The following is a 24,108-nucleotide window of genomic DNA, read 5'->3' on the forward strand; positions in this document are numbered from 1 at the left end:
TGGTTTGTTGGGTTGAACAGCCTAATTCTGTTCCTATATCTTATGGACTTAAGTCCTCTTTCTGTGCTGCAATCAATGTATGAATCCATGTTGATGAGATTCGACAGCTTACCCTGATTTTAAACTGTCAAGAGCATCTGCCACAGAGCGTTGATTATATTTAGTCATGTGAGTATGCATGTCTGGGTAATTGTTCTTGATATTCCGCTCTGTGCTGCCATTGGGAACCGTACCAAATCGAAACGGCGGATAGTGATCCTGTGGCTTCTGAAACTGTTCACAACGAAAGATCATGTTAGAACCTCACCAATGAGTAAATCACAAAACTTATTCTACCCTTTATTCAGCCCTCTGTTGACAATTCCTGATGTGGGGCAAGTGACAATAGCAAGGTTTTCACTGATTCCTACCAAAGACATTGGCCCCAAATTGACAGAGTTACAGCAGCCAGCCTCAGAACTCATAATGTTCAAATCAGGTGATAGTAAACAAAGTTCCAGATGAGGAGAGCCATATCATCCACTGAGTACCCCACAATCCCCTTTAACACTCACCAATTTCAAGACTCCCTAAGATGCCCCTAATAGCCGATGACCTCCAGAATCTCTGAGAGTCCACTTAACATATAAAGATTCCAGCTGTGCAGCAGTTCAAAATATTTCCAATGTTTTGCTTCCACATTCTACCTAAAATGTACATCCAATATGGCTCACTTTCTGAAGAAGACTTTTCTTTTATATTGATCAATGGTAACCTATTTCAAAATCAAAGTAGTCTTTTAGATTAACCCTTAAATAACTTCACATTGAAGTTATCAGTATTTTACAGAAAGAGATTGAACAGTGCCACAAAGTTTTTTTTATATTTTATTCATTCATGGGATGAGGGTGTTGCTGACAAGGCCAGCATTTATTGCTTATCTCTAATTGCCCACTGGACAGTTAAGAGTCAACCACTCTGCCATCCTTATTGGCAATGGTTTCATAGTCACCATTAAACTCTTAATTCCAGGGTACATATTGAATTCAAATGCCACCATCTGCTGTGGTGGGATTTGAACTCCAGTCACCAGAACATTATCTTGATCCCTGGGTTAACAGTCCAGCAATGATAGCACTAGGCCATTGCCTTCCCATTTATTCTACTGTTCAATATCATAGAATCCCTACAGTTGGAAACAGGCCATTTGGCCCAACAAGTCCACAAAGACCCTCTGAAGAGTATCCCACCCAGACCCATTTCCCTACCTCTCTACATTTCCCCTGACTAATGCACCTAGCATACATGTTTCTGAACACTATGGGCAATTTAGCGTAGCCAATTCACCTAACCTGCATATCTTTGGATTGTGGGAGGAAACCGGAGTACCCAGAGGAAACCCATGCAGACACTGGGAGAATGAGCAAACTCCACACATTTGCCTGAGGCTGGAATCGAACTGGGTTCATGGTGTTGTCGGGCAGCAGTGCTAACAACTGAGCCGTCATGTAGTCCTAAGTTAGATTGTATTTTATTTTTACCTCAGGCCTCTTAATTCATTTTATGATTTTAAAACATCCGATCAGAACATTATTTATTCTTCTACATACAAGGAAGGGTGAGCCTTCTCCAAGCAAATTCTTTTCATAACTTCATCCACCATTCTGATGGATACGTGCTGCATCCTTTCCAGGGCCAGTATATCTTTTTTGAGTGCAGTGCCCAGATCTAAACACAGGCAAGGTCTGGAGCTGCTGCGATAAGGCAGATTCTGATTTTGAATTGGTAACAAATGCAGTATGTTAACTATCCATCTCCTTCCTTCCTTTCATCTACAAGAAAATGTTTCAAGAAATATTCCATATAAAATGTTGCTGTTCATAGTCAGTTTTATCAATGAGCAGTATCATTAAATCTTATGTGCTGTTTAAAATGGAACAAGGCCAGGATGCTATCTTCCAGATTGCTGCACAGTTATGCATGTGCAGATCATAGCAGGAGTTGCCATTTCAAGTAAGCACAAGATGCTTGATGGGAGATTATCTGGAACAGACTTCTTTTGAGATGCAACACTGGGATCTGTCTAATTGTAATAGCGAGCTTTTCCTTTCCTGTATCTTTTGAGCTCTCTCAAGACCTGCTCCATTGTATTTCTGCTACATCAAAGATAAATATTTCAGATAAGACTTCATGATGTGTCTGTTCCTGAATCTTTTAAAGACTGTCTCTTTGTAAATAATTGCAATTCATTACTGCGAAGCAACTTCCCTCAAATGAAGCCTGTGACAGTTCTGAACCTATTTGAACTTGGAGAAAGTGAGGATTGCAGATGCTGGAGTTCAGAGTCGAAGAGTGTGGTGCTGGAAAAGCACAACCGGTCAGGCAGCATCCGAGGAGCAGGATAATCTATGTTTCAAACATAAGTCCTTCATCAGGAATGAGGCTTGTGGCCCAAAGGGGCTGTGGGGAAGGTAGCTGGGAGTGCGAAAAGGTAGGTGAAGGTGGAGCTGAAAGTGATAAGTCAAAGAGGAGGATAGAGTGGGTTGGTGGGAAGGAAGATGGACAGGTCGGACAGTTCAAGAGGGTAGAGTCTAGTTGGAACTTTGGATCTGGGATAAGGTCGGGGGGGGCGGGGAAATGAGGAAACTGGTGAAATCCACATTGGTCCTGTGGTTGGAGGGTACCAAGGTGGAAAATGAGGCATTCTTCATCCAGGTGGCAGGTGGTTGGGGTTTAGCGATGGAGGAGGCCCAGGACTTGCATGTCCTTGGCAGAGTGGGAAGGGGAGTTAGTGTTTGGCCACAGGGTAGTGGGGTTGTTTAGTGCGTGTGTCCCAAAGATGTTCTTCGAAATCTTCCAACTAGATCCAACCTTCCACCTTGGCACCACCCTCTTGAACTGTCCTATCTATCCGCTCCACCCTTCCCTCCAACCTAGCACCTTCACTCCCACCTTCATCTACCTATCACATTCCCAGTTACCTTCCCCAGCCCCACCCCCCTCCCTCCCATTTATCTCTCAGCCTCCTTGGCCCACAAGCCTCATTCCTGATGAAGGGCTTATGCTCGAAACGTCGATTCTCCTGCTTCTCGGATGCTGCCCGATCAGCTGTGCTTTTCCAGCATAACACTCCTTGACTCTGAATGTATTTGAAGAACAGGTTTTGTGAACTATTTTGTTTTGATATAACATTAATAGATCTATCAGCCTGTGTTTATTACGTTAACCACTAAAGCTACAATTCGGTCACCCATAGGTTTTATCGCCATTGTTGCTTTGTTACTTACTCAATCATTTCTCAATATAATATTGTAAACAAGGCAGGAACATTGTTTCAAAGTGGCCAAAAAACACCATAATGCTAGAAACATATTGTGGAAAACCGTTGAAGGAAAAAGCTGGGTATTGTTGCTGAAATCAGACTCTTAAAGACCCTAAGCTTCACTTGGAGTGCCAGGCAATATGGTCAGGAAGGATATATTGATCTTGGAAAGTCAGTTTTTATAAGAGTTTATTTTTGATTCTTAATCCTTAACACCCAACAAATCAAGTCGTCTTTTTCACTTGGACATGTTAGATTCAAATTATAGCATTAAAACCCCGACCTCAGTTTTGGAGCATCACTTGTTAGACTGGCACACAAGTTAAAAAAAGGTCCAGGATGTTGATGTAAATGAGAGATTAGTGGTCATGCTATGGGCATGATGTACATGACTCTCCAACACTCTACATTCTTGCTATTGGTCAGTTGACAAAACATTACTATAATTTATGAAAGATATAACTTGACAGATTTTAAATGTGGAACCAAGGTTTATACCAGCACAGCAAAAGAGCCTTTCTGAATTTAAGCAAAACCTACTCATTAACTGCAGGCTGTTTTCCAAAGGTAATCAAAAGCCAAAGGTTGGTGAAGAAGGTCACACTTTTAATGCCAAGGAATGTTTAGCCAGAGACCCTGGGTTGTGAAATTAGAACTAAGCGTAACAGAAAATCATACTCCAAAGCTGGGATAACTTTAGTGTTGTGCTTCAAGAAGTATGATAAGAAGTTATCATGATTGGTCTCAGACAGGCAAACGGACTCAACAGACACCTATTGCTCAATTATTATCCAGGAGGCTTTCTCTTTAATCTACTTTCTGAGACGTAATGGAGGATTACAGGTTGGGGAGGAAGGGACATGAAAAAGTGTCAGAAACAGAATAAGGAGAAAGTAGATGAGGGAAGAGAAGGTGATCATTTTGACAATTGATTAGTAGAAGAGTTGTTTCAGCGTCAACAGACGTGTTCTGAATTTACCGCTGATGTTGGTAGTAGTAAAGATTCAGTTACAGTGACATCACTTCTAGATGCAGTGCTAATGATGTAGATTCTGTTGTTGGGTTGTGCCTTACCTTTTTGTCACTGAGACCAGAGACAGTGTCAATGAACTGCTCTTGAATCATAAATGCTGCCAGGTTTGCTGTATAACTTGCCAGGAAGATGACAGCAAAAAAAGCCCAGATTAAGACCATGATTTTGCTTGTTGTTCCTTTAGGATTTTCGATGGGGACAGAATTGTTGAAGACAAGTGCCCAGAGGAGCCACACTGATTTCCCAATGGTAAATGTTGGCCCTCCTGTAACTGAACAGATATTCGGAGAGAATTGTAAAAACTACTGCGACAAATATAGTTCTCCATTCATTTTCAATCTTACAAATGTAATCAAACAAAATGTTTGTAATACTGTACATCCATCTCTACTTTTTCCCTTCACCACAGGCAATAATTCACCAAAAATCACCTTCTTAATCTTGAACATTTTGATAGAAAACTAAAGACTATTTGGTGAACCTCAATAAATTGAACCCTTAAGCCTTCCTGATAATGTTAATTCTTGATGCCCATGATCTAATATATGTGACGAGGGCAGAACAATATGATACTATTTGTTGCACACAAGGGCTCTGGGAGATGCACAGGGTTGATGTTGATGTATTGTATGAGACTGGGCCTACTCACATTCTATTGACTCAAACTAACATTGTTTCTGTTTTGCTAACTAAATATTAGTGTTTACATTTGCTCACAAGTTAATTATGTTGCACTTTTTTGAGCACTTGGCCTTTCTCACAATATATCCATTCAGTTTGATTTTCATAAAGACTAATAAAGCTGTTAGTAGGATCAATTGAGGCAAAGAGAAGTGAGCAGTCTGTCTGTATGAAAAACTGAAGTCCCACACACCAGTAATGTCGTCATCAAAGGAATTAAATGAATGGAGAAGAGGTGCCAGCTCCTCCCAGAGACTAAATAGCAGCAACAAGTTGCATTAATGTTTCTGTCTGTACGAGATTGGTGACCGAGAGGGCTGTGAAGAATTAAGAACATGGTTCTGCTGTGCGGGCCGGCTGGCCTGTAGTTTGGTCTATGTCAAGGATCATTCAGAGTTCTAGTTTGCCCAGAACAATTTTGTAAAAGAACTGAGTTTGGCTGTTGCCGGTGAGGAGGCCCTATCTCAGTCAGAGGCAGGCTACTTGGCAAGGAATCTTCATTAACTACCACAAGGGAAACTAATGCAAAATCCTCAGTTAAATATTCTCGACAGTGCCAGTCTACCATTACCTTTATCATAAGACCATTCTTCTCAATTTCTACTTAAAGGGACGTTTTCTTATTTGAATGTTCATTTTATTCTACTTTAGTCAATGAGAGAGAGAATTGCAGGTAATTGATGTCCATGCTGTACAATAGAGGAGCCTCTTGTTATGGCAATTCATTTCAAACTAGAAGATACAAATGGCAGTAACTCTGGAGTTGTTCCTGTGCATTCTGGTGCTGCTTCCCATGCTCCACCTGCCTGGTATGGTGAGAATGATTTAGTGCAGTGAGTTCTTTGAAGGTGTAATTAATAATACAGATAATAGGGAACCTGCTGAAATTCCAAAAGACATTAAATAAGGGGGTATGCAAAAGATTAATAGGCAAGATGAGGGCTTATGTACTTAGGTGTAACATAGACGGGAAGCAGAAGGTGGATATAAATGGGGCCTCAAGATGATAAGGTATAGGAGCAGAAGTAAACTCTTCAGCCCATGAGTCTGCTAACGATTTAATAAGATCATAACAGGTCTGATATTCTTAAACTCCACACTCCTGCCTTTTCTCTATAACTCTTGGTTCACTTATTGACTAAAAGATCTATCTGAGCCTTGAATATACTTAATGATCCAACTTTTACTGTGCACCGTGATAAAGAATTTCATAGATTCACTATTTTCTGAAAGCGGAAATTCCTCATCGCTGTCTCAAATGTGTGACCCCTTACTTTGAGATTATGCCCTCCTAGACCTTCCCACAAGGGGAAATGATATTTCCTCATCTAACCTGTCAAGCCTCCTGAGAAACGTTTATATTTCAGTAAGATAGTCTGTCCTCATAAACTCCTAAATGAATACAGGCACAGTCTACTCAACTTCTCCTCATAAGAAAATCCCTCTATGTCCTGGATCAACCTCATGATCCTTCTATGGATTGCCTCCAATGCCAGTTTACCTTTCCTTAGAGAAGTGGACCAAAACCATACACAGTATTCCACATGTGATCTAATTAGTGTTTTGATTAGTTTTAGCAGGACTTCCTTCTCTTTGAAATAAAGACCAGTGTTCCATTTGTCTTTCCTGTTATTTGCTAAACTTGTGCTAGCTTTTTGTGACTTATGTACAACTTCATATTCTTTTGAGCCGCAGCTCTCTGCAGTCTTTCTTCATTTAAATGTTATACATTAACTTTATTCTTCTTACCAATGTGTATAACCTTATATTTTCCCACATTAATTCCATCTGCCAAGATTTGCCCATTTCCTAAACTGTCTATAACCGTTTACAGACTCTGCGTCATTCTTTCCACTTGCCTTCCCACTTATTTTTGTGTCATCCACAAAGTTGGCAATAGCACATTCACCATCCTCAAAGTCATTGATATACATTATAAATAATTGTGACCCCAGCAATGATCCCTGTGGCCCTATTTACACAGCCTGAAAATGGCGTCCTTGAACATAACTCTATATCCTCTTAGTTAGTCAACTCTCTGTTCATGCTAATACACTACTCCCAATATGATAGGCTGTTATTTTATTGAGTAGCCTTGCATCCAGAACCTTATGAATTGCATTTTGGAAATCCACATATATTACATTTACTGGTAGCCCTTATCCTGCTGGGTTACCTCCTCAAAATAAAACTCGAATGTAGTTTTCAGGTATGATTACTTCTGCATGAAGCCATACTACCTCGACTTGATTATATTTTGTATTTCCAAATGCTCTGCTGTTCCATCCTTTATAATAGACAATTTAACATTTAGTCACTGACAGATGTTAAACTAACTGACCTATTGTTGCTGTTTCATGTCTCTCTCCCTTTTTGAATAAAGGGTTACATTTGCAGTTTTCTAATCTTCTGGGACTTTTCCAGAATTTAAGGATTCTTGGAAGATTACTTCCAATGCATCCACTATCTCTGTAGCTACTTCCTTTAATATCTTAAGATGGAATCCATTAGGTCCAGGGGACATACTAGCTTTTAGGAGGAAGCGAGGATTGCCGATGCTGGACAGTCAGAGTTGAAATGTGTGGTGCTAGAAAATCACAGAAATGTGGAGGGGGGTAGGAGGCTGGGAGATAAATAGGGTGGGGGTGGGGCTGAGGGAAGGTAGCTGGGAAGGTGATAGTTGAATGCAGGTGGGGGTTGTAATTTTGATAGGTTGGTGGGGAGGGTGGAGCGGATATGTGGGAAGGAAGGTGGACAAGTAGGGCAGGTCAGGAGGGAAATGCTGAGTTGGAGGGTTGGACTGGGATGAGGTAGGGGGAGGGGAGATTTGGAAACTAGTGAAGTCAATGTTGATGCTGTGTGGTTGTAGGGTCTCAAGGTGGAAGATGAGGTGGCTTTGATTTGATGGTGAAGGCGGCCCAGGACTTGCATGTCCTCGTAGGAGGAGGAGTTGAACTGGTCAGCCACAGTAGAGTTGTTTGGTGCATGTGTACCAGAGATGTTCTCTGAGACTTGATATCCTGTCTCCCCAATGTCGAGGAGACCATATCGAGAGCAATGGACTCAGTCGGTGAGTTGAGTGGATGTGCAGGAAAATCTCTGCCTGATGTGAATAGATCCTCTGGGGCCTTGGACAGAGGTAACAGGGGAGGTGTGGGCACAGGTTCTATACCTTATGCGGTGTCAAGGGAAGGTGCCGGGTGTGGAGGGTGGGTTGGTGGGGGGGGAGTTGTGGATCTAACAAGGGAGTCACGGAGGGAATGGTGTCTGCGGAATGCAGATGGGGCGGGGAGGGAAATATATCTCTGGTGGTGGGGTCTGATGGTCGGTGGCAGAAATGGCGGATGATAATACGCTGTATCCAGAGATTAGTTGGGTGGAAGGTGTGGATCAGGGGGTTCTATCCTTGTTGCGGTCGGAGGAGTGGGGTTCAAGGGCAGAGAGGCAGGAAGTGGAGGAGATGTGCTGGAGGGCATTTATGATCACGTGGGAGGGGAAATTGCGGTCCTTGAAATAGGAGGCCATCTGGGATGTCCTGGAGTGGATTTGCTCCTCCTGCAGATGCAGTGAAGGTGGAGTAATTGGGAGTAAGGAATCATTTTTAAGGGGGAAGGGCGGGTGGCAGGAGCTGTTGTCGTCAAGGTAGCTGTGGGAGTCGGTGGATTTGAAATAGATTTCCAAATCTCTTTTCCCCCCCCCTCCCACTTCATCCTGGATTGAACCCTCCAACTCAGCACTGCCCTCTTGACTGTCCTACCTGTCCCTCTTCCTTCGCACCTATATACTCCACCCTCCCCACTGACCTACCACAATTATCCCTCACCTGCATCCAACTATCGCCTTTGCAGCTACCTTCCCACCCAGCCCCACCACCACCCTCCTATTTATCTCTCAGTCCCCTTCCCCGTCCACATTCCTGATGAAGGGCTTATGCCTGAAATGTTGACTCTCCTGCTCCTAGGTTGCTGCCTGACCTGCTGTGCTTTTCCAGCTCCACTTACTCTCTGACTCTTACTAGCCTTTAGCTCTGTTTGTTTACCTAGTAATATTTTTCTTTGTGATAATTATGATTATTTTTATTCCAGCCTTTGCCAGTTGATTATCTTTGGAAGGCTATTATTCTCTTCTACTGTGAAGACTGATACAAATTAATTTTTTTTTAAACTCCTCTGCCATTTCCTGGATCCACCTTATTGTTTTCTCTAGCCTTGATTTCTTTTTGGCCTGTGTTCACTGGTCTTTCTCTTTCTTTTTACATATTTCAAGGAGTTCTTATCGTCTGTTTTTATTTTATTTCCTACTTTGCCCTCTTGGTTCATTTTCTCTCTCTTTAATAATTGTTTTTGGTGATCTTTTGTTGAATTATCCTACCCTCCTAAGCCTGTGATTTACCGCTAATCTTGGCCATATTGTAGGTTCTTTCTTTCAGTTTGATACTATCCTTAACTTCATTAGTTTACCATGGTTGGTTTTCCCGCTTTCTAGAGTCCTACTTCCTTACTGGGATGTATCTTTGTTGCAAATCATGAACATCTGTCTTTGTTCCTCAACCATATTTTCTACTAAACTCCTTTCTCAATCTACCAGCCAACTCTGCTCTCATTCATAAAGCACAGAAACAGATCCTTCGGTCCAACTCGTCCACGCTGACCAGACATCCCAATCTGACCTAGACCTATTTGCCAGCATTTGGCCGGTATGCCACCAAATCCTTTCTATTCATATACCTGTCCAGATGCCTTTTAAATGTTGTAATTGTACCTACTTCTGCTACTTCCTCTGGCAGCTTGTTCCATAAATGCACCATGTTCTTTGTGGAAAAACTTACCCTTCAGGTTCTTTTTAAATCTTTCCCCCCTCACCTTGAACCCATGCCATCACAGTTGTTACTGACCCAAGTCTCAATATCAAATTGAATGCCAAGTTCCACCATATTATGGTTACTGTTTCCTAGGGAATCTTTTGCTCTGAAATGTTTTATTGAACTTGCCTAATTACCAATAACCTGATCTCTGAGTGGATATAGAACATACAGTTCTCAGAAACTGTCCAAATTACTCCACTATATGGATATTTCTTGTGGCTACTTTTTGGTTTTTGCCAATATTGTTTTCCTGGTTTATATGAAGATTAATATCACCCATGATTCATGTACCTTCTTTTTTTGCATTCCCTCAATCCCTCCAGATTTATTCTCTGTCCTGTTATAGGCCTATGGACTACTCTCACCAGTGTCGTCTTCCCCTTGTTTTTTCTTGTCTCCAACCATATAGATTCTACATCTTCTGATCGAAGGTCATTTCTTGCTATTGAACTTATTCCATCTTATATTAACAAAGCCTCCCTATTGTCCTTTCCTTTTCACCTGTCCTTTTGGAAAAAAACATATTCCTGAGTAATTAGACACAGCTTTGATCTCCTCATAACTGTCTCCTGAATAGCGATAAGATTATATCAATCATAACATGTATTTGTATTTGTTTCTCTCCTGGTACATGGGCATCACTGGCTGGCATTTATTGCTCATTCCTAGTTGCCCTTGAGGTGGTGATGGTGAGCTCCTTTCTTGAACCATTGCAGTCTATGTGCTGTGGGTGGACCCACAATGCCTTTGGGAAGAAATTCCAGGATTTTGACCCAAAGAGAAATTGAAGGAATGGAGATATATTTCCAAGTCAGAATGGTGAGTAGATTAGATTAGATTAGATTAGATTACTTACAGTGTGGAAACAGGCCCTTCGGCCCAACAAGTCCACACCGACCCGCCGAAGCGTAACCCACCCAGACCCATTCTCCTACATTTACCCCTTCACCTAACACTACGGGCAATTTAGCATGGCCAATTCACCTAACCCCTGCACATTTTTGGATTGTGGGAGGAAACCGGAGCACCCGGAGGAAACCCACACAGACACGGGGAGAATGTGCAAACTCCACACAGAGAGTCGCCTGAGGCGGGAATTGAACCCGGATCTCTGGCGCTGTGAAGCAGCAGTGCTAACCACTGTGCTACCGTGCCGCCCAGAGTAGTCTGGAGGGAAACTTGAAGGTGGTGGTGTTTCCATATATCCGCTGCCCTTGTCCTTATAAATGGAAGTGGTTGTTGATTTGGAAGGTTTTGTCTAAGGATCTTTGATGAATATCTGCTGTGTATCCTGTAGCGGGTACACAGTGTTGCTACTGAACGTCAGTGGTAGAAAGAGTGGACACTTACGGATATGTTGAAAGTGAGGACTGCAGATGCTGGAGATTAGAGTCAAAAGTGTGGTGCTGGAAAAGCACAGCAGGTCAGGCAACTTGCACAGAGCAGGAGAATCAACGTTCTGGGCAAAAGCCCTTCATCAAGAATGAGACTGAGATCATCGGGGGTGGAGAGATAAATGGTAAGGGGTGGGGCTGGGTGAAAGAATGTGATAGGTAGATAGAGGTGGGGTAATGGTGATAGGTCAGAGAGGAGGGTGGAGCGGATAGATGGATAGGAAGATGGACAGGTAATACAGGTCATGAGGCCGGTGCCGAGTTAGAAGGTTGGAGCTGGGATAAGGTGGGAGGAAGGCATGTCCTGGGCCGCCTCCATCGCCACTCCCTTACCACCTGTTGCCTGGAGGAAGAACGCCTCATCTTCCGTCTCGGGACCCTCCAACCCCATGGCATCAATGTGGATTTCACCAGTTTCCTCACTTCTCCTCCCTCCACCTTACCCCAGTTCCAACCTTCCAACTCGGCACCACCCTCATGACCTGTCTGCCTGTCCATCTTCCTTCCCACCTATCACTCCACCCTCCTTTCTGACCTATCACCATTACCCCGATCTCCCTTTACCTATCGCACTCTCAGCTACCTTTGCGCTACCCCCCACAGCCCCACCCTCTTCTCATTTATCTCACCACCCCCTCGGCTCACAGCCTCATCCCTGTTGAAGGGCTTTTTCTTGAAATGTCAATTCTCCTGCTCCTCGGATGCTGCCCGACCTGCTGTGCTTTTCCAGCACCACACTCTCAACTTCTGAATATGGTGCCAGTTAAGCAGACTGTTTTGTCCTGCATGGTGTAAACTTCATAAATATTGTTGGAGCTGCACCCATCCAGAGAAGTGGTGACTATTGCATCATATTCAGACTTGTGTCTTATAGATGGGAGGCTTTAGGGAGTTACATACTGCAGTATTCCTAGGCTTTGACTTGGTCTTATAGCCACTGTATTTACTTGCAAGACCAGTTGAATTTCTGGTCAATGGTAACCCCTAGTATTTTGATAGTGGGGAATTCAGTGATAGTAATGCCAGCGAATGTCAAGAATCAACGGTTAGATGGTCTCTTATTGGAGATGGTCATTGCCTGACATATGTGTGGCATGAGTTTTACTTGCTACTTGTTAACTCAAGTCAGGATATTATGCAGCTCTCATTGCATTTTAACATGGGCTGTTTCAGTATCTGAGGAGTTGCAAATTATGCTGAACATTGTGCAATCATCAGTGAACGTCTCCACTTTTGACATTATGATGGAGGGAAGGTCTTTGAAGCAGCTGAAGATCATTGGGCGTAGGACACTACCCTAAGAACTGCAGAGATGTCCTGGAGCTGAGGGGACTGACCTCCAACAACCGCAACAATCTTCCTATGTGCCAGGTATGAGAGTTTCCCCCAGATTCTCATTGATCCTAGTTTTGATAGGGTACAGCAAGCAATTAGGAATGCATAATGCATGTTGGTCTGTATTGAATGGGGATTGCTGTGCAGGAATAAATAAGTATTGCTAACATTGTGCAGGTTAGGCTGCATCTGAAGTACTATGTGCAATTGTGGTCTCTAAAGTTGCAAAAGGACACACTTGCATCGGACACAGCATAACAAAGGTTCACTAAATTAGTCCTAGAGATAATGTTTGTCCAATAATAAGATGCTGAGTAAATTGAACCTATACTCTGGAGTTTAGAAGAATTAGGGCCTATTTCATTGAAATGTAAGGATTCTGAAGGGGTTTGTTGGTTGGATGCTGAACATTGTTTCCACTGGTCAGGGAATCTAAAACACAGAGCATAGTCTCAGGGTACAGTTGAGTAGAGGGGTGATCATTTGGGGCTGAGATGCAGAGAAATTACTTCATTCAGTATGTAGTGAATCTTTGGAATTTGCTACATCAGAAGGTTGTGGATGCTCCAACATTGAAAACAGTTAAAGTGGGGATAGGCAGGTTTTTTTTTTATTTTTTAAAGAAAGAGGAATGTTATATTGTCATGTAGAGAAGTATCCAGAGCTATATTATGTGGACCTGTACATCAGTATCCAGCTGCCATCTCACTCTCTACTACACTACTGCATGTATCCGAATCTAACAGTATATCATTTGTACATACACCACCTGCAGGAATAACTGCAAGAAATACACTTGAAGAAAGCCCTGGTATTGCGCCTAAACATACGCTTATTTTTAAATTCTGTAAACCACAAACATAAGTATGGAGATGAATGTTAGATTCAAATCTTCAGACCTAAGGATTCCAACCTTGACCATACTAAAGGTTGTTGATTTACCTTTGGAAAAGCTTTCCAAGCAAACTCCTTGCCCAGGGGCCTGTGAAATAGTGCAGTCAAGACCACGAATTCACATAATCGAGAGTGTAGTGCTGGAAAAGCACAGGTCAGGCAGCATCCGAGGAGCAGGAGAATCGACGTTTTGGACATAAGCCCTTCATCAGGAAGGGCTGATGAATGGTTTACGCCCGAAACGTTGATTCTCCTGCTCCTCTGGTGCTGCTTGACCTGCTGCGCTTTTCCAGCACTACACTTTCGACTCTGATCTCCAGCATCTGCAGTCCTCACTTTCTCCAAGAGTTCACATAGCCACTCCTTCTCCAGCACTAACTGCTGTATTCTGTGGCTTAAAGATCCTTAAACCATTTTCACAGCTACTGAGAGAAGGTAAGTATTGAAGTGATAGTGAGGTGCTGGGTGGGTGCAGGTATCAGATGGTTGAAAATGCAGATAGGGTGGCAGATGGGTTATGCGCTGGGGAGTAGATGCTGGAGACGGATAAAGTGTTAGGTGGGTGGGAGGGGTTTAAGAGTGCTTGGTTGGCAAGGAGTGATGTGTTGGGTCCAAATAGGTCAAGGTTCATGTTTGGAAAAGTGGGTCTGAAGAGTCTATGGGAGATGATGGGGTGCAGAGAGGTTGGGAGAAGAGAATTGCTATCAGATCATATGGAGCAATGTGATGTTTTGGATCTCTGTGTTGGCATTGCATGTTCCAGGATACAGAAGGGTGGGCGTGGTGACTGTTCCTGTAACCTTTTCAGGCAAGTGACTCAAAATTATCTGAAGCCTCTGACCCTAATCCAGAGTTGGAGATGTTTTCAGAGAATTCAAATGGGGGGTAATTGCCAATCAGATTTGCGCAGAGTGAACTTCATCAGGGCTTCTGCATGGTCCTGTCACACAATTCCAGTTTATGTTGCTGCAATAGATCTTCCTATTGGGAATAGTGATATCTGTTGTCATTGGTTATAACACAGAAACATTACCATTTGACCCACTGAATCATGTCAGCTGTCTATTGGGGCAATTCAATAATTCCTACTACACCATGTTAGAATCCGATCTTCCAAAAAGAAGATAAGCCATGGACATATACTCCAGTGAATGATGGGATAGGTGCACTGATAACCACACTCAGAAAATGGAATCACTAACAAACTGCAGCAAATATTGTGTGCTGAGGGCCTTGGAGCCAGTATTCAGGTTTTGTAAGGCTCTTGTGGAATAGTGTGGTATTTCTACCTCTTGGTCAAAAAGCCTGCATTAAATTCCCATCTGTTCCAAAGGTGTGTCTGAATAGGCTGTTTATGGGTCTAAGGTGTGGAGACAATATAAACTAAATAGTATAATTTTGAGAGATTGCACAATCAGATGATCAGTGAAAAGGCTAATGAAATATGGCTAAATGGAGTTGAGACACAGACCAATGATGATTGATTTGAGTGGTGGAACAGGCATGATGGGCTGAATGGTTTCCTGCAGTTCCTATGTTTCATTCCAATCATTATATCTCACTACAACTTACTTTTGCCATTCATGAGGTTTCTGTTGTATCCAACGGGACTGAAGTACTCAAATAGACAGACTGTGAGAGCAACCACCGTCAGACACATCACAAACATCATCATCCACACTGCGGGGCTGTAAGGTTCTGCAGAGAGAGAAATGGCAGCTGAGTGTCTTCAACAAGCAGTCATGAACTTTCTAATTACTCAATCAGCATGCATTCACTTCCTGCAAAGCTCAACCTGCAAACTGAAATGTCTCAATGCATTAGCTCAGAGAACACTCCTATGCATGAAATCAAATTCCTATCAACCACATCTAATTGTTAATTTTGTAAACCTCACAAAGGTAGCCAGATCCATCTTTAACACCTTCACTGTTTTTTAGCTCAATCACTGATCCCAATTCTGATCACTGACCCGTGATCCCAAAAACTGACCCCAGACTCCGAACACTGACCCCTGACCTATGAATACTGATCCCAGACCACATCACTGATCATGTTTGATTATTGCAGTTTGTTTCAAATCATTGTTCCCAGTCCCCAATCACTCACTCCAGTCCTTGACCATTAACTCCCAGTCCTTGAATGCTGAACATTGACCCCAATTACTCACTAGTCTCAATCATCAACCTTTAACATAATTATAGATCTGACTCTTTGATGATTGACACCTGACTTCAATTTTTGACCTCAATCCATTGCACACCTATGACATCCCAATTAATGAATGATGCAGCTCCTATTATAGAAACCAGCACAATGATAAATCCTTGCCTGAACCATTATCATCATTGGAAATCTTTGATCTCAACACTAATACCCTCATACTCTTCATCCCCAAATATTTAATAAAACAAAGGTACGGCAATCAACCTGGGCAATCACACTCAAAATTTCTTGTGAATAAGTTGAAAACAGCAGATTTTTTTTTTCCCTTGTGGCCGACTTCATGACAACATTTTCAACTATGACCTGATGTTGACCCATTTGCTGCACAGTTTTATCAGTACAAACTCTTCACAACACCATGCTGCTCACCAAGAAAAGCTGATGGGGAGACAGTACCATTGCTCCTGGCCACCATCACACTGATTCCTGTTTCCACAAAGGGGACAGAAAAACTCACAATCTCCGAGCGCTCTTCATTGATGGTGAGAGATCCGATGGCCATGTCTGCTCTCTGGTAGAAAACCTAAAGTGGGAAATAAAGGACCAAATGGGGTAAATATAAGGATGAAACTGATCAGCATTTATTTGGAGTGAGTGTTTTCTACTGGTTTAATGTGAGTAGACTTAGAGTAAATATGAAGAGTTTGTATTTGCTGAGTGTAAGGGGTTTTGTATTGACTAGGTGTCAATGGTCTATCTTTATTAGACGAGTTAATCACCAAATGAAGTCATTCAATCCATCATGCCAATGCTGGCTCTTAGAGCATTGCATTTAGTCCCATGTCCTTTTCATTTGCCTATCATCCTGCAATTTTGTCACCCTAAAATATGCATCCAACTGCTTTTAAAAATATATTTATTTATCTGCCTCCTATTTTTTGGGTAAAGAATTCCAGATCCAAATGTCTGAAATACTTTTATAATTATGGTTTTTGGTTAATGATTCCTTCACTAGAGGGTTTTTTTCTTTGTCAAAACTCTTAATTCGATAGGCTTCTGCCTTAGCAATCATCCTTTGAGACTTTTTAAAACATATTCTGAGGGTCCATACATGCAACAGCTACTGCAATACCCCCTCTGTTGAAACATTTGATCCACTTAGTCAGATGTTATTTCTTTTAACAAATCCACAGCTGTATTCCTTGAGTAAATAGTGTTGTTGCAAATGAAAATGTATTTTGTCTCTGATATTAGCTTCCATTAATTCCTCCATCACCAACATTTGACGGACTGGCCTGGAGATGCTTGGTTTATGTCTGTCTTGTTTCTTGCCTCAAACAAAATTGCCTCATCAGAATTGAAAGGTGTGGCACTTGAAAAGCACAGCAGGTCAGGCAGCATCCAAAGAGCAGGAGAGTCGATGTTTCAGGAATAACGTTCAGGAATTCCTGATGAAGGGCTTACCCTTGAAACGTTGATTCTCCTCGGATGCTGCCTGACCTGCTGTGGTTTTCCAGCGCCACACGTTTTGACTCTGACTCTCTAGCATCTGCAGTCTTCACTTTCTCATAGTTTGCATCAGTGATTTATATTAATAGAGTACAAGTTAATTTTATATTTTGATTACTACCCACATTTAATTGCTACAAGTGGTCCAAATTTCTGTTGTTGTTATGTATCTGGTGGAGTGGTCTGTATGGACGGAATGAAAGTATTTTTTCTTTATTTGATTTGGGGGCCCTTAATTGTGAATGTGCTCTATTGATTGGGTTTCATTTTCTAAGTTAAAGGATGTAGTGATAATAATGAGGTCATAGAATATAAGTTCACTGACCTCATAGTCTCATTCAATCAGGGAACTTATATTCTAACGGCCCCAATCAGGGAGCCTCAGATACCCTGACACTCTGAGGAAGGTGGACCAGTGTCCAGGACTTTCCACATGTTTTTAAAAAAAGGGTGAACTGGTGATGGGAAACCGGCCTCTATTTCAACGGTCTCTGAATTTATACAAAATGAGTAATTCTGTTAAGTGAGTGTGATTTTCTTTTTGTTTTGTTTATTTTTCTGTATTTAACGAATAGTATTTATTTGGCCCGAATAAATGGTATTTAATGTGAGTGTCTTGTTTTATTGAAGGTGATGATCTATGTTTCTTGTAACTTTTTTGAATTATGTTGAGAGTGATTGATCTATATATGTAGTGTCAGTAGTTTTTATGTGTCTGGTTCATATTTGTTTGTTTTGATTTGTCTGCATTTGATAGTTATTTAGTAATTGTTGCTTAATAAATAAACATCTTGTGAAGTTTGAGCATGTGTTATTTGTTGGCTGCATGGTTTCTGTTTAAATATTCTTTAAGTTCTCCCAATGACAGCTTGACCTTCGATCCCACACTTGCCATTCTGCTGCAACCCTCAACCTCCCAAGCCCGTGTCACCAAGCCGTGCCCCATCCATTGATGATTATTTTTCATTGTTCCTCAGAGGAGACATGAATTCCATACCTCTCCAATCATTCCGTTCCAGGTTCCCCGAACTTTCTTGCCGTGTTTCCCATTGGTCACGAGGTAAAGGTCATAGGAAAATTTGACAGTTTTTGCGAGTTTCTTCAGGATGTCGATGCAAAATCCTTTACAGCACAGCTTGGTGTACGTCTCTGCAATGCTGAAATATGTTTAGGTTAAGACAATGCATCGCAACAGATCAGGACTTGGCACAGTTTTAAGAAGCTCCACAACAAGTTACAGACTAAGAAGTCCAGAGACCTGGCCTCATGATCAGACATATAATCTCAAACCCTAGGTGGCTGCCTGCGAATTTGAACTCAGCTATTTATTTTATTCTGGAATGAAAAACTAAGTTTGGAGGGAATGGGATTCCTCAGCATTGATTCCAGCCCCCAGGCTGTATCAAGATATCAGGTCAGTCATAGGGGAAGAAACCTCTGTGTCAGTATTGGCAAGAGTGATCGCTTTGCTGTTCTTGAGATAAAATCCAATCTTCACACTGAGAACAATACACTCTATTGTATAACACATTTACTGTGCTAAAAACAGATCTTACATCCTAGAGTTAGGCATGCAGCTGTGGGCCATCAGCAACAGCAGAACAGTATTCAGGTACTAACCCTGGATCAATGAAGAGAGTAGAAGACGATGTCAGGAGCAACACAAGGCATATCTAGAAGTGAGGTCCTACTCAGTGAGGCTAGAACATGGACTACATACCGGTTAACTAATAAAATCAATGTGTCAGAGACACAGCTAAGCAACCTCATGACCAAGATTACATTTCTGCAGTCTTGCCACATCTCATCATAATTCAACAACTAAACAAAGGAGAAAATGTCAGAAATATCCTCATTCTCAATGATTGAAGAGCCCACAAACCAATGAAAAGCAAGATTGAAAGATTTGCATTATCCTTCATCCAAAAGTGGTGATGGTTAATGCACCTCAGCTTTGCCCTGAGGTTCTCCATATCACAATTTTGAGACAGATTAAGCAAATCACTGAAGGCACTGGATGCTATGGGCCTTTACAACATTTTAACCATAGTAGTGAATACTTTTCCTTCAGAACTAATCATGTCTAAAGTCAAGTTACTGTAATACATCTGAAATGGAAACATCTAACCGGCACTATGGAGACGTCCCAGGTATGTTCTGCTACAAAAAGCAAGATCAATCCAATTCTGATTGGATATTGCAAGGATCTGGAAATGGATGGGTGGTGATGTAGTATTAATGACAAGGCAGATACAACCATAGGACATAGCAGAATTAGGCCATTTGGCATATGAAGTCTGCTCCACCATGCGATCGTGGTTGACATATTTCTCAACTCTGTTCTCTCCAAAAACTTTGATTCCTTTACCAATCAAGAATGTATCTGTCTTAAATACACTCAATAACTTGCCCTCCACAGCCCTCTTTGGCCATAGGTTCCACAGATTAATCATAAAAATGTACAGCACGGAAACAGACCCTTCGGTCCAATTTGTCCACACCGACCAAATATCCTAAACTAATCTAGCCCCATTTGCAGCAGTTGACCCTCTAAACTCTTCCTATTCATGTACCCATCCAGGTGCCTTTTAAATGTTGTAACTGTGCCAGCCTCCATCACTTCCTCTGGCAGCTCATTCCACATGTGCATCATCCTCTGCATGAAAATGTTGCCCCTTAGGATTTCTATCTTTCTCTTCTCACCTTAAACTTATACCCTCTAGTTTTGGACTCTCCTACCCTGGGGAAAAGACCATGACCATTCACCCTATTTGTGCCCCTCGTGATTTTATAAACGTCTACAAGATCATTCCAGGGGAAACAGCCCTGGATTCAATCAACAAGCACATCGACCTGGACCCAATATACCGGTCACTGCAGCGGACAGCTGGAACTGACAACCGGAAGCGGCAGATACAAATCACTATAAATGCCGGAGGAAACATCACAGAAGCGCTTCAGAGGAGGCTCCCAAGCACTGAGGATGTCACCTAGACAGGGGACGAAACGTCTGCAACACAAATTCCCAGCTCGGCGAACAGAACCACAACAAGCACCCGAGCTACAAATCTTCTCCCAAACTTTGAAAAACAGCCCCAGCCTATTCAGCCTCTCCTTATAGCTCAAACCCTCCAGACTTGGAAACATCCTTGTTAATCTTTTCTGAACCCTTTCAAGTTTCACAACATCCTTCCTATCGCAGGGAGACCCACTCTCTAGCTGAAGCAGTTCCTCCTCATCTCAGTTCTAAGGGATTGTCCCTTCACTCTGAGGTTCTTTGGGTCCTAGTCTCTCCTACTAGTAGAAACACCTTTTCCACCAACACTATCCAGACCTCTCAGTATAAAGTTTCAATCAGATCCTCCAATCCTTCTAACACTCCATCGAGTCAGACCCAGAGTCTTCAACTACTACTCATATGATAAGCCCTTCATTCTCAGCATCATTCTTGTAAACCACCTCTGGCTCCCTTCCAATTCCAGTGTATCCTTTGTTAAATATGGGACCCAGAATTGCTCACAACATTCTAAATGCATTCTGACCAAAGCCTTATACAGCCTCAGCAATACAATTCTGCTCTTGTATTCTCTTGAAGTGAATGCTAACACTGCATTTGCCTTTCTAACCACCAACGGAACTTGCAACGTTAACCTTAAGGGAATCCTGAACTTTGACTCCAAAGTTTCTTCGTGTTTCAGATTTTTGAATCCTTTAATCTTTAGAAAATAATCTGTGCTTCTATTCTTCCTACCAAAGTGCATAACCTCACACTTTTCCACATTGTATTCCATCTGCCACATCTTTGCCCACTCTCCTAGCCTGACTAAGTCCTTCTGCAGCTTCCCTACTTAATCAACACTACCACACCTACAACTATGTTTCTATCATTTGCAAGCTTAGGAACAATCCCCTCAGTTCCTTCATCCAGATTATTAATGTGTAACGTGAATAGTTGCATTCCCAACACAGACCCCTATGGAACTCCTCTAATCACTGCTGTCACCCTGAAAAACTCTCCTTGATCCCCACTCTCTGCTGCCTATCGGTCAGCCAATCTCTATCCATTCCAGTACCTTGCCTGTAATTGCATGTGCTCTTATCTTATTTAGCAACCTCCTGTGCAGCACCTTATCAAAGGTCTTCTGAAAATCCAATAGATCACACCCACTGGCTCACCTTTGTCTAACTTGCACATTACTTCTTCAAAGAATTGTAACAGATTTGTCAGGTATGACCAAATCATGACGAAGAAATGCTGACTCAGCCCTATTTTACCATGCACTTCCAAGCACTCCGCAATCTCATCTTAATAATGGTCTCTAAAATCTTACCATCAACTGAGGTCAGGATATTATTTCCTACCTTCTACATCTCTCCCCTCTTAAACAGAGGAGTTACGTTGACCATTATCTAGGTATCTGAGACCTTCTATGACTCCAGTTATTCCTGAAAGATCTCCACAAATATCTCTACAATATCCTCAGCCATCTCCTTCAGAGCATAAGGATGGTATGGTAATATTATGTTTAACACTGCTGCCTCACAGCCGGGGACATGGGTTTTATTCGAACTTCAGGTGACTGTCTGTGTGGAGAATGCATGTTCTCCCCGAGTTAACTTCTGTTTTTGATGGATGCTCTGGTTTTCTTCCACAGTCCAAAGATGTGTAGGTTAGGTGGATTAGCCACCTAAATGTGGGGTTTTGGGGATGGTTGGAGGCGGGGTGTTCTTTGGAGGGTTGGTGAAGACTTGATGGGCTGAATGGCCTCTGTCTGTACTGTCGGGATTCTATGATTCCAACTCAAATGGGGTGTAATCCATCTGATCCAGGTGATTTATGAACCTTCAGAACTTTAAGCTTCCTTAGCACCTTCTCCATCACTTCTCCATAGTGATGCCCACCACACTTACTTTGCCCCTGGCTTTCTTTTGAAGTTCTGGTATGCTACTAGTGTCTTGCACTGTGAAAACCGATGTAAAGTACCTATTCTGATTCTCTGCCATTTCTTCCTTTTTACCTATTGTCTAGGCTCACTTTCCAGCAGTCCAATGGTCCAATATACACTCTTCCCTATTTCTTACCTTTTAGATATAAAAGAAAATTGCAAGATTTTTTTTTAGATATCACCAGCTCCCTTACTCTCATATTTCATCATCTCCCCTCTTATTGTCTTTTTGGTTATCCTCTGTTGGTTTTTAAAGGCTTCCCACTAATCTTCACCCCACTGCATGCTTGTAAAAAATAAGGGTAATCACATAGCGATGAAGCCAGTGTTGGCTAGAGTGGATTGGGAAAAGAATTTAGCAAAAAAATAGTTACATAAGAACGTAAGAACTTATGAACTAGGAGCAGGAATAGGCCATCTGGCCCTTCTAGCCTGCTGTGCCATTCAATAAAATCATGGCTGATCTTTTCAGGGCCTTACCTCCACTTACCTACCCTTTCTCCATAGCCCTTAATTCCTTTACTGTTCAAAACATTATTTTAGCTTTAAAAACATTTACTGAGGAAGCCTCCGCTACTTCGCTGGGCAGGGAATTCCACAGATTCACGACCCTCTGGGTGAAGAAATTCCTTCTCAATTCAGTCCTAAATCTGCTCCTCCTAATTTTGAGATTATGCCCTTTTGCCCTAGTTTCACCCACCAGTGGAAACATCCTCTCTACTTCTATTTTATCTATTCACTTCACAATTTTATATATTTCTATAAGATTCCCCCTCATTCTTCTAAATTCCAATGAATATAATCCCAATTTACTAAGTCTCTTCTCATAAACCAACCCCCTCAACTCCAGAATCAACCTAGTGAACCTCCTCTGCACCCCCTCCAGTACCAGTACATCCTTTCTCAAGTAAGGAGACCAAACACTGCACACAGTACCCTAGGTGTGGCCTCACCAGCCCTATATGGCTGCAACATAACCTCTCTGTTTTTAAACTCAATTCCTTTAGCAATGAAGGACAAAATTCCATTTGCCTTTTTAATTACCTGTTGCACCTGCAGACCAAACCTCTGTGATTCGTGCACAAAGACAAGCAGGTCCCTCTGCAGAACAGTGTGCTGGAATTTTTTACTATTCAAATAATTGTTCTTTTACTGTTACTCCTACCAAAATGGATGATTTCACATTTATTAATATTGTACTTCATCTGCTAGACCTTTGCCCACTCACTTAAAGTATCTATATCCCTCTGTAAAATTTCATAGTCTTCTGCACACTTAGAGGAACAAAGGCAAATGTTTAAAGAAACAGTTCATAACTCACTTTTACGTTATATTCCAGTGAGGAAGAAGGACTACAGGGAGGGAATAAACCAACCATGGTTAACCAAGGACATTGAGAATAGTATTAAGTTGAAAGAAATAGCATGTAATGTGGCAAGGATTAGTCGCAAACTAGAGGTTTGGGAAAAAAAATATAAATCAACAAAAGATGACCAAAAATGAATAAAGAGGGAGACAATAGTTAATGAGGGTAAACTGGCAAGTAATATAAAAATGGACGGTAAGAGCTTCTTTAAATACTTAAAAAGGCAACAGTGAGGCCAGCTTCAATATAGGCCCCTGAAATAACGAGGCTGGTGAAATAATAATGGGGAATCAGGAAATGGCAGAGGAATTGAATAAGGTTTTATGGTTGAGGACATTAGTTGCGTTAACAAAACCACTGAACAATTAAGTGCGCAAAGTGGGACAGCAAATAAACACAATAACTGATTAGAGAGAAAGTACTAGGGAAACTAATGGGGCTAAACACTAATAGATCCCCTGAACTTTGTGTTGTGTCCTAGGACTTTAAAGGAAGTAGTTAATGACATAGTGGAAGCACAGGTAATGGTCTTCCTAGATTTTGGGAAAAGTCCCACCAGATTGGAAAACTGCAAATGTAACATCCTTATTCAAAAAGAATAGACAAAAAAAATCACTCT

The 24,108-nt window shown here is 41.9% G+C and overlaps 1 protein-coding gene across 1 annotated transcript in view; it reads right to left on the reverse strand.

Annotated features, from left to right (window-relative positions):
* LOC122562073 (glutamate receptor ionotropic, NMDA 2C-like) overlaps window positions 1–24,108 on the reverse strand; it is a 126,659-nt gene that overhangs the window by 16,902 nt on the left and 85,649 nt on the right. The window contains exons 6-10 of the mRNA XM_043714557.2: window positions 18,175–18,334; window positions 16,098–16,251; window positions 15,075–15,200; window positions 4,376–4,605; window positions 113–273 (exon numbers count right to left, since the gene is read on the reverse strand). Of these exons, the coding sequence (XP_043570492.2) occupies window positions 113–273; window positions 4,376–4,605; window positions 15,075–15,200; window positions 16,098–16,251; window positions 18,175–18,334 (831 nt within the window). The remainder of the gene's footprint in view (window positions 1–112; window positions 274–4,375; window positions 4,606–15,074; window positions 15,201–16,097; window positions 16,252–18,174; window positions 18,335–24,108) is intronic.

This window comes from Chiloscyllium plagiosum, unplaced genomic scaffold, assembly GCF_037043375.1.
Source record: "Chiloscyllium plagiosum isolate Xiang-an unplaced genomic scaffold, Cpla_swu_hap1 HiC_scaffold_25, whole genome shotgun sequence".
In the NCBI taxonomy this organism is placed as follows: domain Eukaryota; kingdom Metazoa; phylum Chordata; class Chondrichthyes; order Orectolobiformes; family Hemiscylliidae; genus Chiloscyllium; species Chiloscyllium plagiosum.